Source organism: Drosophila virilis, chromosome 2, assembly GCF_030788295.1.
Source record: "Drosophila virilis strain 15010-1051.87 chromosome 2, Dvir_AGI_RSII-ME, whole genome shotgun sequence".
In the NCBI taxonomy this organism is placed as follows: Eukaryota; Metazoa; Arthropoda; class Insecta; order Diptera; family Drosophilidae; genus Drosophila; species Drosophila virilis.
In genome coordinates, this window is record NC_091544.1 from 858,185 (window position 1) to 875,574 (window position 17,390).

The 17,390-nt window shown below is 43.5% G+C and overlaps 2 protein-coding genes and 1 long non-coding RNA gene across 5 annotated transcripts in view; 2 read left to right on the forward strand and 1 right to left on the reverse strand.

Moving 5' to 3' along the window:
- ChAT (Choline acetyltransferase) overlaps window positions 1-3,270 on the forward strand; it is a 30,893-nt gene extending 27,623 nt beyond the window's left edge. Inside the window, exons 9-10 of the mRNA XM_070207320.1 lie at window positions 124-2,930; window positions 2,986-3,270. Of these exons, the coding sequence (XP_070063421.1) occupies window positions 124-321 (198 nt within the window). The 3' untranslated portion in view covers window positions 322-2,930; window positions 2,986-3,270. The remainder of the gene's footprint in view (window positions 1-123; window positions 2,931-2,985) is intronic.
- Mekk1 (mitogen-activated protein kinase kinase kinase 4) lies at window positions 3,271-16,256 on the reverse strand. 3 transcript variants are annotated; one of them, XM_002058396.4, is made up of 8 exons: window positions 15,821-16,256; window positions 10,411-10,611; window positions 8,939-9,723; window positions 8,604-8,877; window positions 7,653-7,907; window positions 4,863-7,587; window positions 3,554-3,733; window positions 3,271-3,494 (listed from the first exon to the last, which is right to left on the reverse strand). In XM_002058396.4, exons 1-8 carry the CDS (start codon window positions 16,057-16,059, stop codon window positions 3,411-3,413), a joined length of 4,743 nt encoding a protein of 1,580 aa, XP_002058432.2. In that variant the 5' UTR covers window positions 16,060-16,256; the 3' UTR covers window positions 3,271-3,410. The 3 variants fall into 3 exon arrangements, with proteins under 3 accessions (XP_002058432.2, XP_015024865.1, XP_015024864.1); XM_015169379.2 differs by lacking the exon at window positions 15,821-16,256 and adding an exon at window positions 11,673-12,462; XM_015169378.3 differs by lacking the exon at window positions 10,411-10,611.
- On the forward strand, window positions 14,901-16,852 carry LOC116651914 (uncharacterized). The gene is made up of 3 exons (XR_004304941.2): window positions 14,901-15,216; window positions 16,254-16,436; window positions 16,501-16,852. It is a non-coding gene; the product is annotated as an uncharacterized lncRNA (long non-coding RNA).
- The last annotated feature ends 538 nt before the right edge of the window (window positions 16,853-17,390 follow it).

Genomic DNA, 17,390 nt, shown 5'->3' on the forward strand with positions numbered 1-17,390 from the left:
AATGCTTAACTTTTGCACCAACAGCACCTCGAGCTTTACACGTAAGCCACCTAGGTTTAAGCTCTGTAGACCTATCTCTCCGATTCCATCTGATCTTTGTCGCGTCTGTTCCCGTTCCAACAGGTCGCCTGCAGCACGGACAGCTTCATGGGCTACGGTCCGGTGACACCTCGTGGCTATGGCTGTTCCTATAATCCGCAGCCGGAACAGATTGTCTTTTGCGTGTCGGCCTTCTACGCCTGCGAGGATACGAGCGCCTCACGCTATGCCAAATCACTGCAGGACTCGCTCGACATAATGCGCGACCTGCTCCAGAACTAGATATAAATAACGAAGCGAAAAGCAACACAACAAAGCAAACATATCATTAAATGTACCTTAGCAACAATTTGTCCATGAAGATCCTAATGGATCTCCCTAACTATACAACTCAAGGAGGAGAAGTGGAAAGCCCTGAAAGAAGGAACAAATTATATAGAGAAGAAAGGGAAGACCAGATATAAGGATAAAGTTATATAGAGAAGAAAAGGAAAAACAGAGAGAAGCATTAAGTTATATTGGCAAGAAAAAGAAAGAAATAGCAACTTATAAGAAGAAGAAAATAGGAAACAGGAAGGAGGAAAACCTATAGACAAGAAAGGGAAAACCTTAAAAGAAGGAGCACTTTATTTAGTCTTCGGTTAGCCGAATAATATATACCCTTGCAGACATTCAGCAGAATTTCGATCCAATTTTCTAGGAACCACATTCCATTGCATGTTTATATAGGTTTTTATTTTGTTCTCTTGGTTTTTTATACCCTGAACCCATTAAAAATGGGTATAAGGGTATATTGTATTTGTGCAAAGTGCAGATGTATGTACCAGGCAGAAGGAAGCATCTCCGACCCCATAAAGTATATATATTCTTGATCAGCATCAAAAGACGAGTCGATCTGGCCATGTCCGTCTGTCTGTCCGTCCGTCCGCCCGTCCGTCCGTCCGCCCGTCCGTCCGTCCGTCCGTCCGTCCGTCCGTCCGTCCGTATGTATGAACGCAAGAATCTCAGAACCTATAAGAGCTAGAGACTTGAAATTTTAGATGAAGGTGCTCCTAGGTGTTCGAGTTTGTTTCCGATAATCGATAACTTACTTCGTTTCCAAGCAATCGGTAAATCGATATCGGCATCCTGTTTTTTGGGCAATTTTGGTAAATAATAAAAGCTAGAATCACCAAGCTTCTAAAATAGAATATATATTTATGCATTTGATGTTGGATGAAGAGGGTTCAGGGTATACCCTAGTCGGGAGCTCCCGGCTAGAACCTCTTAGTTGTTTTCTCTTAATTTAGTTTGTAAACCAATCCCTAAATACTATTGGTGTGCCACGATTTGGGATAAAACACACTGATCTATTATAATATTAATCCTAGAGCCTATTATTTAACTTATTACACTATTATTTTTCTTGAGAATTAGTTGTTGATTTATAAGGTCGAAAATTCCTGATTTACAAGTAAACAATTCAGTCTGCAAGGGCATACAAAATACCTATGTAAACCGTAGTTAACTAGCGTCCACAAGACGTCAGAAGTTCTTACAAAAAAAAAAAAAAAAAAAAACAAAGAGAAATACTTTTAGTGTTGTACAAGTCATTTCAATCAGATACGCTGATTGATTTGCACAACTGATGTCAATCATCTGTAATCATATTGAAACTCATTTGCTTTAACCCAAACTATTAGTAGATATGACATGGAGAAACTCTGGTCAATTAAATGTTTTAGAGCAATTTTATGCGCAATTGTTAGTGCTGTTAAATGAACAAAAAATATATATATATCTGTATGTGTTGGTTAATTGTGCAATATTATTCTATTAGCTTGGCTGTCCGACACGAATTTCCGAGGCATGCCTATCAATTTGGCCGCCACTGTGCGTGTGCACTCAAAAGTATGCAATACTTTTTGTTCAACGTTGTGTTTTCGCATTATAGAAAAAATGTTATTAGAAATTGATGTTGCAAGTATATTGAATAGTCTATAATAATCAAATGTTTTTTTTGTTGCTGTTTCAATCAAAAAAATCTATAAATTATTTGAACTATATGCTTGCTAGAGGGAGCCACAAAATATAGGCTTTCCGATATGATTAATACTACAAATATTGTTGAAGTTAAAGTTAAAGTTTTGTTAAATAACAAATTAAAAATCATTGTACGTATATAGACTTGAAATGTAACAATACATATCAGTAAATTTATATAAAGTATTTACCCAAAAAAAAAGGCAAAACATATCAAATTAATAAAACGAATATTAGAAACAACTACAAAAAACATATACTATATATATATTATATATTTTAGCCATATCTGTTCTATGTACTTACTATGTGTTATACATATACTCGATGATATATATATATATAAATATACCATGTTATACACAGGGGAAATTCTTATATGAAAATGTTAAAATGTTCATTGTTGCCATATAAATATATATATATATATATATATATATATATATATGTACTTTATGTATTCGTTGAACCTATCCTAGCTATTATCTGTTCAATATATATATGTCGTTAGGTTCGCTTTTCGTTCCAAGTTAATGCATGCGAAAAAAAAAAAAACATAAACGAAAAGGAAATCACAAAAATAAATCGAAACATTGCATTGAAAGCTGTCGACTACCATCTTGACCTACATATATATATTATATATGCTATGTATATCTAGTATATAGTCTAATATCTAGGTTGGATTCCCAGAAGCGTCGCATATCCAATATTAAACTTATTCCGGCTGCGATAAGCTGACGCAGATAAGTGGCTGATTAATCGGTTTTTTTTTAATTAATTAAAAAATAGCAAAATTGCGTTGTCCATAAAAGTCTCGCATTGTCAGCTGCGTTCCAACAGTCAACGCCAAACAACCAACATGAAACGTAAGTCGCCGTTAACTTAACCTGAAGGATTATAAATTTATTTAAATATTTGTAGTACTCCACTTGCTGCTTAGCCTGTGCCTGGCCTTTCTGCTGTGCTCCGTGCCGCTGATCCAGGCCCAAACGGTGCCATCCATTTCGACGGCGGCACCCACGCCACCAAATGGTGCGCCCGGCGCCGATTCCGGTGAGGATGCTCCACCTTTGCCACCCATGCTGACAACAGTAAATGTGCCCACAATAGACACAACCTACGGCGATTACGCTGGATCTGCTTGAATCCTAACGGGGTCAGGATATACGCTCGGCGTATGAAAGTTTAATAAATTTGCAATTTGAATTCGAAGTTGTCCAATTTCTGGGAATATTTATTGTCCAACATACAAAAACGACGACCTCTCATAAATTACACACATTTGCACACACATAAGCATAAGTATGTATGTGTGTGTGCGATATTAGGATTAACTAACTGCCGGATCAGATCTGCACCACATTGCGTCGGAAGGAGCCGCGCATCTGGGCCTGCAGCTGCTCGCTGCTGCACTCCTCATCGCGACCAGACTGCAAGAGGAATGTTTCATTAATAATATATTAGATAGTGGAATCTTCTTGGAGCTTACCTTGCAAAAGTTGAGCTCGAGAAGCTCAATGGCCGATAGACGCTGTTTGGGATCGTGCTGCAGGCAGCTGTCGATAAACTCGTGACCCTCCTGCGAGAGGCTCTCCGGCGCCTGCGGCTTCTCGCCCATGCCCACTTTGAACATGATTTGGAAATTTGAATCGAACTGTGCCCAGGGCCGCTGAATGGATCGAAACGAAAATAAAACAGTTTATAAAGATACTAGCAAGGTACTTTCAGGCTTTGCATGGCAAAAGGAAATAGGTCTAAAACTGACCGTTCGTCTTCTGGTCACATAGCTCCATAAATGTTCTGTAAAGTGTGACGCACGGCTCATATAAAAGCGCACAAAACTATTTGTTAAGCCTTCAATCATTAGTTATTTAGTCAGTCATTAGTTCATTAGTCAGTCATTTTAATAGAGGGTCAATCAATCAGTCAGTCAGGTTTTTTGCCATTTGCTAGAATATTTACTGTCAGTCTGTCATTATCGATCAATCAGTCAGTTATAAATTGCTAATTAATCAAGCATTTTAAAATGCTGCCAAACATTTACTAAATCAATCAATCTGTCGATCAATCAGACATTCAGTCAATTGTTCTTTAGTCAGTCATATTAATATTAGATCAATCAATGAGTCAGTCAGTCCGCTTGTAATAGATCAAACATTTTCTCCATCAATCCTACCATTTGTCAATCAGTCTGTCTGTTTGTCTGTCTGCCTGCCTTTGTAATTTGTCAATCAGTAAGTCAATCAGTCTGTTAATACGTCAATGGAAAAAAAATAGTATTCTTTTTGTCACTAAATAATTCCCGAACTGTTTGATCAATCAGTTAGTCTGTCTATCAGTCAATCTATAATTCAAGCAGTCTGTTAATTCTCCAGTAGACAAAAAATAATTCTCATTTTTATCGCTAATATGTTAGATAGAATAGAATTGCCGAACTGTTCGTCTGATCAATCAGTCAGTCTGTCTGTCAGTCCGAGAGTCCGTCAATCAGTCAATCTGTAAGTCAATCAATCTGTCAATTCGTCAGTGTTAGTTCTCCTTTTTTTGGCTAAAATGCTAGATAGAATAGTCACACCATACCCGAACTATTTGATCAATCAATCAGTCAGTCCATCAGTCTTTCTGTCAGAGAGTCCGTCGTTTGTCAATCAATCAATCAATGCTAGATGGATTAGTCACATTATTGGCGCACTGTGCGACCAATTAGCGATTGCTCATTCGTAATAGTTCTGAGGGCCGTCGAGTCGCGTTTATCAGGGGCTTATCAGTTTATCAGGCTTATCGGAACGTGAACTCACCTTGCCCGAGGCCATCTCAACGACAACACAGCCGACGGACCAGATATCGGCGGCTCTGCCATGGCCATCGCTGTTCGTCTTGGTGAAGACCTCTGGCGCCATGTAGGCCTGGGTGCCGACATAGCCCTGCAGCTCGCCGGGCACCGTTGTATGGGCCTGGATCTTGACCGCGGAGCCAAAGTCGCCGAGCTTCAGGCTGTTACTGCCATCGACAAGGAAAATGTTCGCCGTCTTGATATCGCGATGCACGATGCCGTGCTTGTGCAGCTCGGCCACGCCGGACAGCAGCTGGGCGGTAAAGCGGCGAGCCAGTGCCTCGGGCAGGCCACCCGTCAACTCGACCAAGGACTCGAGTGTGCCCTCCGAGCAGAGCTCCATGAAGATAAGCAACTCCTCGCGATGCACCTCGATGCCGTAGTAGCGCACCAGATTTTTGTGCTTGATGCCCTCCAGGATCTTGAGCTCCTCGGCAACGTTCTTGAGGGCGCGCGTCTCGCCCGGCTGGATGGCGATCTCCTTCATGGCCATCAGCTCGCCCGTATTATTGTTGACGGCCGTATAGACCTTGCCGAAACGGCCCTGACCGATCTTGATGCCGCGATGCCAGCGAAAGTGGACGCTGCGTGCCCGGATCTGGATCTTGTCGCACGAATTGAGCGCCTTCACCTGCCCGATGAGCCGGCGTTCGCGCAGGTGCTCCTCCAGATCCAAATCCAGCCGATTGACCGCATCGCGCACACGCTCATGGCGGGATGCTAGCGGAGTCGAGCTGCCTTTGCCGGATGTGGCTGTCGATGTGCCTGTGGAAATGGGCGGCGTCTGTGGCACGAGGAGACGCAGCTCGCCGGCGCTGTGCGGCGCCTCGGCAAAATCGGCGCTGTCTACGGAGCTGTAGCTGGCGGAGCTGTGCTGCAGCAGCTCCTCCTTCAGGCTGAACTGCGGATGGAGCAGCTTGTTGTACTGCGGCGATTGCAGCGGCTGCGTGTTGGGATTCACCACAACCCCCGCGGACATGGGCGTGCGTGTCGGTGTCCGGGAGCGACTTGTGGCCGGCGAGGAGGTCTTGCGGGTGCGCGGCGATGCCTTCTTGCGGGCGACCTTCTCCGGCTCGGAGGTAATGCCGATCACATGGGAAATGCAACGATCCATTTGCTGTTTCAGCTCCTCGAACTGACGATCGTCGAGATGCTGGGTGATCTGCAGATCGCAGGCCAGCATCAGGAACTCCAGGCCCTGGGAAGCCCAGCGCGGACGCATGCCCCGGCCGCGCTCGCAGCGTTCCATCACAAAATGCATCCACATCTTGGCGAAGGCAATGATGCCCAGCGCCAGGTCGACGGTGTGTCCACTATCCTTCTGGTCCATGATGCGCTGCTCGAACAGTCTGATCACATCCTTGTGATACTCGAAGCCGAATTTGTAGCCCTGATGCAGGATCTCGCGCGTACGCGACAACACCGCCAACCGATCCTGTTCGTCCAGCTCGAGCATGTTGCGCATGCAACACCTAAGCTGGACACCCTTAATGATGTTGGTCAGCTTGTTGCGCACCTCGAGCACATCCTGTTGGAGCAGCTTGAAGGCCGCTTTGACGTCCGAGCAGATGAAATCGTGCTGCTGATTGGCCACATCGTGCTCGTAGTGCTCCCGATGGAAGTCCGTCGTCTCGACGTCCCGGCAGAAGGTCTTCGCAAAGAAGAGCACCTTAATCGAACGCTCTCGCTCGACGGTGAGCAGCGCCTGGGTCTCCCGACAGATGGTGAGCAGCTGCCACTTAAGCTCCTCGCTGTCGTTGCTGTGCGCCGTGCTGGCAATCTGTTCATCCAGCTCCTCGGAGCGCTGAACCAGCCGCTTGGAGATGCTGCACAACAGCTTGCTGATGATGCCGCAAAACTTTTGGGAGGCCAACGTGTGCATGCCCTTGATCATGGGACTAATCAGCTTGGTGAACATCCATTCCTTCTCGAGCACAGACTTCTGGTTCGTTTCCGGCACGGCGACAAGCACCAGCTGATCGATATAATCCAGATAGAGCTCGAAGGTCTTGCGCACCGTCGCATCGTACTGGTTGAGGATGTTGATGTAGCTGCCCAGCTCGGTTTCGTTCTCGGCCAGGGCCGTCGTTATGTGGCGCTGGTAGCGCTCGCGATGCGTCAGTGCAAGGGTGAGACCCTCGCGCAGCTCCTTCATTAGCTGCTCTAGGCTGAGCGGATTGGGGCGCACCGGACGCGTCTCGAGGCGCATGCGCAGGAACTCGTGCATGAACTGCAACGGGATTCCGCTGAGGAACACAAAGGTGGGAATGTACGAGGGCAGATTGATGGACTGCGCCTCCTCGCTCCAGTAGCCGTAGGTGCGCAGCTCGATGACCTGTTCCCGGCTGATTTGCGGATCCATGCGCGGCACATCCTGTTCAATGATCTCCGCATCCAACTCAAAGTCCTCCAGATCCTCCGCGCCGGGTTTCTCCAGCGCAATGTGTGCCTTATACAACGCGACCGTGTGCAGCTGATGGAGAAATGCCAGGGATTTGGCCAGACCGCGACACTTCAGGACATTCTCAATGAACTTGCGATACAGCCCAGAGACCTGCTCACCGTTGCAGTCATTGGACGAGGTGCCCAGCGGCTCAACGCTAAAGATATTGATGTCGTGCATCGAGCCCTTACGCAAATGCCCGCCCGGCAGCTCGTTCGACAGCTGGCTAATCTCCGTCGATGTGGACCTAAGTAGGGGGTAGGAAGGCAAATTGTTTAGATATATATGCTGATGCTTTGGGTTTCCACCTACTCATTGCTGCTGGAGGTCTCGCCGGGCACATGGGTCGAATCGTTCAGCATGAATTGCACCCGCGCACAGGACACGGTGCCGCAGCCCCGGCGGCCCGGCGCCTGCCCGTTGCCCGCCACGCTGGGCGGTTTCGAGGAGTCCATCGAATTGACCGCCGAGTCGTCGTTTTCCACGCCCGAGGCGGATGACGAATTGCCACTATCCGAGCCCATGTACGATGTTTGCACCGGCCAAGAGAATTTCTCATCCTGAAGCCTGCAAGGAGTCGAACGTATAAATGCATGTAACAATTTTCAGTGGAAAGTAGACCAGCAGATACCCTGTAGCCAGCGCCGAGCTGCAGTAACATACATTTCGGTCTCGATTCTCAATCAATCAATCTATCAAACAATCAGTCAATCCACTTACCTATCTATCTGTTAGTCATTCTACAGTGGTCAATCAATCAGTGCATTTTTTAGGTGACACTCCATAAATTATTCCTTTTTTTCTGCCAGTCACTTTTCAATCAGTTAGTCAAATAGTAAATCAATCAATCAGCTTATCCGTCTGCTTATCTATCTGTCAGTCAGTCATTCTAATAGATGGTCAATCAATCATCCAGTTGGTCTGCCAGCCACTTTCTAAACTCAGTCGCTTAGTAAATCAGTCAATCGGTCTGCATTTCTGTCTTTTTGTCAATTGTCAAGCAGTCATTCAGTCAGTCAGTACTCCAACAGTGATCAAGCAATCAATCAATCAGTCAGTCAGTTTGTGTGTTTGTAAGTCGCCAGTCAATCAATCATTCAATTGGTCTGCCAGCCACTCTACAATCAGTCTGACAAGTAGTAAATCAATCTGACTGATTGATCCGTGTGTCAATCTATCAATTTTTCCTTTGACAAGCAATCAGTCAGTTACTCCAGCAGTGGTCAATCAATCAATCAGTCAGCCCGTCTGTAAAAGTCTTACCGCGCCAAAATCCTGCCCAGAATACTCAGTTTGAGCTTGTTCTGCTTGGTTATGTTGTACCAAAGGCACATGGCCTTGATGCGGCCGACAAAGCTCTGGGATTTGTAAATTGGATGCAGTGCACCCATGGCCTGGGAGGAGGGATACAAGGCCTCGGCTGCCTCCAGGCGTGTTAGCAGATCCTCCACCTCACGCAGCGCCATCTCCTGTCGCTCCATGCAGTCCTTACAGTACAAAGACATGCAGCCCTGGCACACTTTGCTGGGCAAGGGAGCTGCAAGAGATTCAAATTAATCACAGTTGAACTTTAGATATCAGGGATCTGTGCTACTTACAGCTGGCATTGGAATTGGCGTCCGAGTTTATGCCGCTGTCGAGGCTGAGGAGACTGGGCTCGCGTCTGTAGCGCGGCTGGAACTTGTAGCTGATGATCTGGGTGAGCAGATCGGAGACACCGTGACGCGCCTCGTATAGATATTTGTCCTGCTGCTCGACGGTGCGATCGGCCTGCCAGGCCTGCAACTCCAGCCAGATGAGATCCTTCAGCTCGGTCTGCCACGTGTGCTCCTCCTGCGAAAGCTTGCCATCCTGCCGGTCCACGCTGCCCAGCTTGATCAGATTGGAGAATGTCTCGTGGAAGTCCTTGCGCTTGGTCAGCCCAGGCGTCGTCTTTCCATCCACGCGTAGCGCCGGCAGCTGCGGCGTAAAGGCCAACGGCGGCGCCGACGAGCGACAGCCGATGGGCCGCGACGAGACGCAGCGATATCGATTGCAGCTCTCCACCACCTTGGACGCAATACGCAGTGGCATCATCGGCGGCTCGTCGGAGCTCAGCGGCATAATCTTGTCCAGCGATTCCAGCGGATGGGCGCCGCCCTCATGGAAACTGTTGCCACGCGGCGCCGCAATCGTTGTCGATGCCAGGGAGTTCTTCATCTCCCGCTCGGAGTCCCGCAGTAGCGACTGCAGTCGCTTGTCCGTTCGCTTGCCCTCGTCGTTGACGAACATCTCGTTCAGCAGGGCGCAGTCCATCGTATTGCGCCTCAGCACACGGGAACGCGCCATTCGCGTCATGCCCTTCTTGGGCGTGCCTCCAACGCTCGCCGGCGCATCGACGGAGCTGTAAGGAGAACACATTGGATTTTTTAATTGATTGATTGATTGACTGATTGACTGATTGATTGTTTGACTGATTGATGACTAACACACAACTCAATCAAAATTTAGGCAGCGATATTTTTTCCACTCTCTTGTATGAAAAACGGTTGGAAAACGTTAGAACTACTGATTGATTGACTAATTGAATGACTGACTGATTGATGACTAACATACAGCCCAATCCTTGCAAGCTAGGAAATGAAATTGTTCACTGATTTCACAGTTAGGTTTTTGGGCAACAGGAATTTCGATGGATTGAATAATTAAATTTTTCACAGTTTTCCCAGTTAGCTTTTGTGAGACAGAAATTCGGAAAATTTCGCTCGCTTGTTTGGAAAACGGTTGTAGAGCATTGAAATTATTGATTGATTGACTGGTTGAATCACGTACAGCCCAATCCTTAAAAGCTAGGAAGCACAGTTTTTTTCACCCGCATGTGCGTAAACGTTGATTGATTGACTGATAAATGTGACATACAGCCCAATTCTTAGAAGCTTGGAAATTCTTAGGAGACATATTTTACACTTTTTGACAAAATTGAAGCCCTAAAAGACTGGGTTTTATTTGCGTCCGATCGTATTTGGAAAATTGGTTTTACATTTAATGAATATTACTTAGTCCTGGCAAAGCCGGGTAGTTATCTACTTACACATCGACAATGTTGAACTTTTGTTTACGTTCCCAGTCGCGATTCTTGATCTTCAGACGGGTGCGCGGGGGCGTGGTGCCAAATGCTTCATAGTGTGCCGCCAGCTCATCGTCCGGATGCAGATCCTCCTCCAGCGTGCCGATGCGAGCGTTTGCCATTTGCATTGGACGCGACGACGATTGCTTCACGCGAAATTCCACTCTAAAAGTAGAGGGGAAGGAGGAGGATGGAAGAGAGATTCGGCTGATTAGCAAAGTCCAAGAGTTTGCTCTAATTTAATTGCTGCACTAATTGGCCGATAAACCAAGCAAATAAATACACCCTATTTAAGCTCCGACTAGGCACGGATGCGGGCGCGCATAGCTGGGCAGGTGGGCGGAACTGTAACGTTATCTTATCTCTATTTTTTTTTTGTTGGTTTTTTATCTAGCGCACGTTCTGCAGCAGACAGTCACTTGTCACGCCTATAATTATGCTTTAATTTCATTGCGGTTCTGATTTATGCACAGCCATATGTAACGCCTGACGTCTGATTGACGATAAAATAGAACAAATCGACTCCAAAAAAAATCACAACACAATTTCGAGGCCAAGTTTCATCATGCAAAACGTGAAATTTCGCATTTTTATACCCTTTGCGTTGAGCATACTTTTGACTTTATATGGCAATATGGCAATATCATATAATATATATGAATAAACTTTTATATATATAGGAGGGCGGATTGGTTCAAACTTTGAGTACAATCTTTTGGGAAAGGAACTGCTGTGAAGACAGTTATTTATTCTAATATAATATCAATAGTTAATTAGATTTTGCTTAATCTTTTTTTTATCTGTTTCTTCCATCTAGATTCTCAAGTTTAAACATATGTCAGTCAAATTTTGTAATAATCCGGGTAGATCGAGCCCTGAATATAGGGGCTTTATAAAACAACTCGAATTCGTATATTATTTTTCTTAAAACTTAAAGAATATTTTCTTCCAAAGTATTTATTAAACTATGTACAAATCATTTTTGATACAGAAATAATTAAAAAAGTGAAGGCTTGGATGTACGTCAAATTATTTGCAGGAATTTATTAATATTTTTCCAATATATATTTAATTATTATATAAAGTGAAAAAAAATTAATATTATGGAGTATTTTTGTTTTGCACAAATTTACGAATTATCTACCTCGACTCTTGCTGCAAAGGGTATTCAACCTGCGGCTCAACAAAGCTAATAATTTTGTTCTTCTTCTTCGTATTTTACTTACTTTTTGCGCGGCATTTTGCGGTTAATTTGCGTTTACAGTTTGAGCAGCAGCACACAGTTGGGCAGCCACTGCGGCCGCAGAGCACAATGATAAAAAAAAACTCTTTTATAATGCGTCTTAATGTTGCGTTTTAATGTATTTCACAAAAATTAATAACGATTTCCTTTAAGAAAACTAGAGGCGGGGGGAAACACCGTTAAACATAATCAGGAAAGGGGACTGCGACAATATTTTCCTCCGATACGCACAAACACACACAGGCACTCACACATACACACATACACACATACACACATACACACACACACACACTGGGCAGCACTTGTAATAACAGCCCTAGGGAACTTTGAGACGATGAGTGTGCCCGTCGAATCGAAACGAACCAACCACCCCACCCCCCGCGAATCGATCGATACGTATCACGTTGAGTCTTGTTTTAATGGCAATTTACTTGAAACTTAAGCTAATAAATATGCAAGTAGACGGCAAGGGCTGGCGGCACAAAGTTGAATTTCACAAGGTAAACACAGTTGGAAAAGCGAAGCGAGTTATTTTTCAAGCCGAGGTGAGGAGCGGCGCGGCGATGACCACTTGATGCGCGGCCATTGGCGTGCGAATTGAAATGCGGCGGCAGACCGTCAATTTATTAGCACTTTAACAACAACAATTTTCACCCCATGTAGTCGCAGAGACAATACTGTGTATTTAGTACATACAAGCGCACACACACACACAAACGCACGCACGCTATATGCACACATACATATGCGTGACTACACAGCGAGCAGCGACCGCAACACACAGCGAAGCGCGACAAACTAATCGCCAGGCGAACCCACAAAAAAAAAACAATAAAGAGTCATCCAATTCCAATTGTCGGCGAGAACAGTAGCAGGAGAGTGAGAGTGAGAGCGAGAGAGTTGGTCGGCCAAATAGATAGCGAGTGAGTGTAATTAGTGGGTGGCAGCGTGACAGCACAAGAGAGTGAGCGAGCGGCAGAGAGCACAGCTGGGAGAGCGCATGTGGAACGTAAGTGCAAAAGTTGGCTTTGGCAGATCGAACAAACGGTAGATCGAAGAGATTAACTTTGCGATTGTTGATTCTTGTAATACCCTGTAAGCATGGAAAATAACTAGAAAACGCAACAGAAAAATGCATATCCGATGCCATTATAAATGCACATATATGTATATGTAAATGTGTATGTTCATATATATATAAAAAAAACATAAAAAACCGTCTGGCTTAATACATTTATAATATTTAAATTGAATATGCAAAGGTATCACTTAGTCGGTAATTCCCCGCTCGAACTCTGCCACTTGTTTGTGTTTGCGGCGAGCGTATTTATTATTATTATTGAATTATGAGTATTATGTATGTATCGGTGCTCAGAAACACTTGTGTTTCCTCAATAACAAAAAACCGATGGCTTTTACAGTACTGAAAATCTGTTCGACTTATCGGCCAGCGATGCGTATACTCAACGCGAGTATTAAGCATACGCACAGTGGTTATTATAAATAAATCAAACGAGGAACGAACTTTACCTTATTGGACGGCCCATTGTCCGATAGCAATAAAATTAGATAAGCATCTAAATAAATAATCAATAGACTAGCATGGCCATAACACGGCGTATGAGTAATCTGTCTGGAAACTGTTTCAACCTGCGACAAGACAAAACATATTGCGCACGCACACACACACACAGCTGCACGTGTATACGTGTGTATGTGTGTAATGTGCTCTTGGCAACAGTTAAAAAGTATTTAATGCTTTTATTTACAGTTTATCAGCTTATCATATATTTATGTATATCAACATTTGCATCATATATTTTATGCATATTCAAAAAGAACATAGAATGCTATATAAACTATTTATGAAAATTACATCAACCTTTTTTATGGCAGCACCATTTTGGCGTTATCATTTTGCCAACTTAATTAAATATGTATATCAGGTGTAATCAGGTCTAATCATTAACTAAGCAAGCATTTCAATGTGTCTAAAAAACGTTTACTTGTTTATGATAATTATTTGAATTATTATAGTCAAATATTGCAACTCTTTCGTCAATTTTGAAGTAGAATATTAAATCCCTGTCTTTAGTTTCGGTTATATCAATTATTATACATTTATTATGTTACTGAACAGACAGCATTTCGTAAAAATTTTAATAATTTATCTCCAATTAAATTATGATTTGTAGCCGAGACTAGCTCAAATATCTTATTATTTTCGGTCGTTAGGTGCAATTGATTAAAAATCAATTTCTAGATTTTAGCAGATTTTCATGTTTCAAGTTCAAGCAATTAATTATTTATTAATTTCTTATTTTAATGTACTAAACTTTCTGTATACAAATCAATCGACACTTATGAAAAGCGCTCCCCTCCTCTGCTTGTTCAATAAAAATTTATAGACCAGAATTTGTAAACATACAAATAAATTTGGAAAAATGAAAATATGCAGCTATATTATATAATGTATCTGTGTGTGTGATTGCGGAAATGTGTTCTCATAGAGTGTGAGTATGTGTGTGTGTGTGTGTGTTTTGGCAAGGTCATGTGATATTTGAGGCACTGCAAAGGACTCTACGCTGAAGAGAGACAAAGAAAGAGCGAGAGAGAGAGATTGGGAGAGCGGGAGCAGTCGAGTGCAGCTCCTTCAGCCTGCAATTTAACCAACCCAAACTGTTCCTTCATTATTTTAACCGGTCACACTTACAACTCTTTCTCACTCTCTCTCCCTCTTTCTCTTTCTCTTTCTGGATATGTTGGTCTGCGCTCAAGAGAGCTTTTACTGTATATTTGAAGTTCAAGTGCAAAAGATTCAGCGGCCTCGTTGATCGTGCGGGAGAAGCAACGGCACTGGCTACGTGAGCTGTTACGTGTTCGTTGCCAAACAACAGTTAAGAGGCGGCCGCACAAATTCCATTAAGAATTCCATTGGAAGACAACGAAGAGTAGGAGAAGACAATATTGTAACTTGGAAAGAAAGCGAATTCGATTTCAAAACAGAATTGACTTTTGCGTTGAGTTGAGTCGAGCTAAACGCATAACGAAAGAGGTTAGCAAAGCGGAATGTGCAAGCGCACGTATGCATGTATGTGTGTGTGTACGTAAGCACGCACACATCTGCACATAGGTATTAAACGCGTTTTAACATCGACGATACCCTACAGCGCCCCCCGCGCGCGTGCGCTTGCCCTCAGTCAGTGCAACAAACTGGTATACGAAGATGAAGACGAAGAAGAAGAACAAGTGAGACTGGAGACACAAATGAATTTCACTAAATTTCAATAGGCGACTCCCCAACACTCACACAATTTACACGAAAATTTATGTTTGACATTTATTTCGTGCTAAATGCGAACAAGAAAAAGACATGCGAAATTTTCATAGGAAACATGGCTCACAGGCGCAGACCACGCGACAGACACGCAAAAATCAAAACAGTGAATTCTCCCTAAGGCGGATATAATAAAGTTTTTCGCTTTATAAATATGTCTCAAGCATGAATAAGCGGAGCGGAAAAGGTAAGAAATGTCTCTGATATGCATATGCGCATATATGTATGTATGTGTGCGTTGTCTTATCAGACATTTGGAAATTCTTATCAGCAATATCTTGGAAGAGCCAATTTGCAGAGAGCCGATACACACACACATACATACATACATGTCCATGCATGTACAACATGTATTGGTGTTTGCATGATAAATGCCATATTATGAAGATTCTTTTTCGCCAAAAATAATAATATAGAAATAAACTGAACCGCGTATTGAATTTCGAGTAATATTTGTATTATTATTGCCGCCTTGCACATTTTTTGCAACAGCTAAATTGGTGGTGTAATAAAATGATGAAAGGAAAAAAATTGAAAACGCAAATACAACAAAAACGTAACAGCCAACACGTTGTTTACGTTTCGGCAGTCAAGTCCAAAGAGAGAGAGAGAGAGAGAGAGAGCATTCACCCACTGTTACATGCATGCTCCAATCTCATGCAAGTATGTGTGTGTGTGCGTGTGTGTGTTTGCATGTTATAAGATGACAAGAAATGTTTTTTCGGGTTTTCCACGACAACCGGCAACGGCAGACAACTGGAAAATCACAGTTGTAACAGTATATGGCTTACCTTGCAACATCCTCATCCACGTTATGCTCGCGACGTAATCTTATGGGTGGCACTGGAGCCACGGCTGGATCCGCAGTCGCTGCTGACTCCGCAGCTGGAGCGAGAACTGTGGCTGACTCCGCCGCTTGTGCTGGCGGCGATATCGCCGCTGCCGCTGTCGCTGTCGCTGCCAGCGCTGTCGCCGTCGACATTTGCGTGAGGTACTCAATTGTGCGCACTCTTCGTCTATTGTGTGACATTTCTATTTCTGTTGTTGTTGTTGTTGTTGTTGGCGGTCTTCTTGGAATTCCTTAGCAGCTCACTCACACATGCACATTGGCGCACACACACACGCACACACTCGCGTATATTAGCACACGTTCTTTTGGCTGTTGTTATTGTTGTTTCTTTTGCTGGTGCTAATCAAATTTATTTAAATTTTTTACTTTCACAGCGCCGTAACACAGACGCACGCACATAACGGCAGCGTTGCCTTTTAATTTCGTATCTTTCTTGGCGTTTCCACAACACAATCAGGTGACAACGACAACGCGTCTTACCTGGGCTAAATTGCGGTTTTAACTGTCAGTGTGACCGCTTATTGTTAGCCACATAATTCCAATAAGATATGCAACCGGTGAGCGCATCAGCTGACAGCAGCGGCTAACGAAGCTACGTTAAAAATAATGCATAATAATTAGCTTTTATCAGCGAAAAATGCAGCGAATTACCAATTTCTACCATTATGATTAAGGGAAGTATTTCTGATTGGGAATTTATAAATATGCCAACAATCAATTGTTATTCTGCTTTGCGAGTGTGCCCACATTAATGTTGCACAAAATATTAGTGCTGCCAGATAAATAAAAACAAATGCATTGCTGATAGAAAGCTAATTGCATAAGAGTGTGTCATGTTGCCAGATCAATAAAAAAAATCAGTAGCACATAAAAGCTGGCTGCTATTTTACCTGCGCGCGAATTTGAATTTATAGGTACACATGTGTGTGCACACTGGCTGTACCGTAAAACCCCAACTGTTAATTAAATGTTCCGCTTTTAATTAAATTAGAATGTGAAAACGAATTTATTAACGCCACACAAAGGCCATAAACAGTTTCGATTACATGTTGGCCGAGTCTTAAAATGTTTAGCCTTGACTTTGTGGCCATCTAATTGTTTGGATGATAACCAGTTTGTTTTTCACAGCTGTCACACATTTTACATTAGAGCCCGATCAGAAACGAAATCAAATTTTCAAAATACACTGTGCAACGTCAGGGGGTCGTCGTGTGTGTCTTTCAAATTAGTTGCAATTCAATAATTGAGCCATAATTGTGGCTGGGCCCATTTCTCGCCCGTTGTGCCAACATTTTTTGTCCAAGCTATATATTAACCATAAATATGAGTTCCTCACACACTCGACAAACGCAGATGCGCAAAATTCACACAAAAGCGCATTTGTCCGGCGACAAGTCGTACGTGTTTTCACAATTAACACGATTTATTTTTTATTCATAATACAAATATTCAATCGGTTCGTTGATTTAAGCAAAATAATGACGTCGAACAGATACGAGATACCTCCGAAC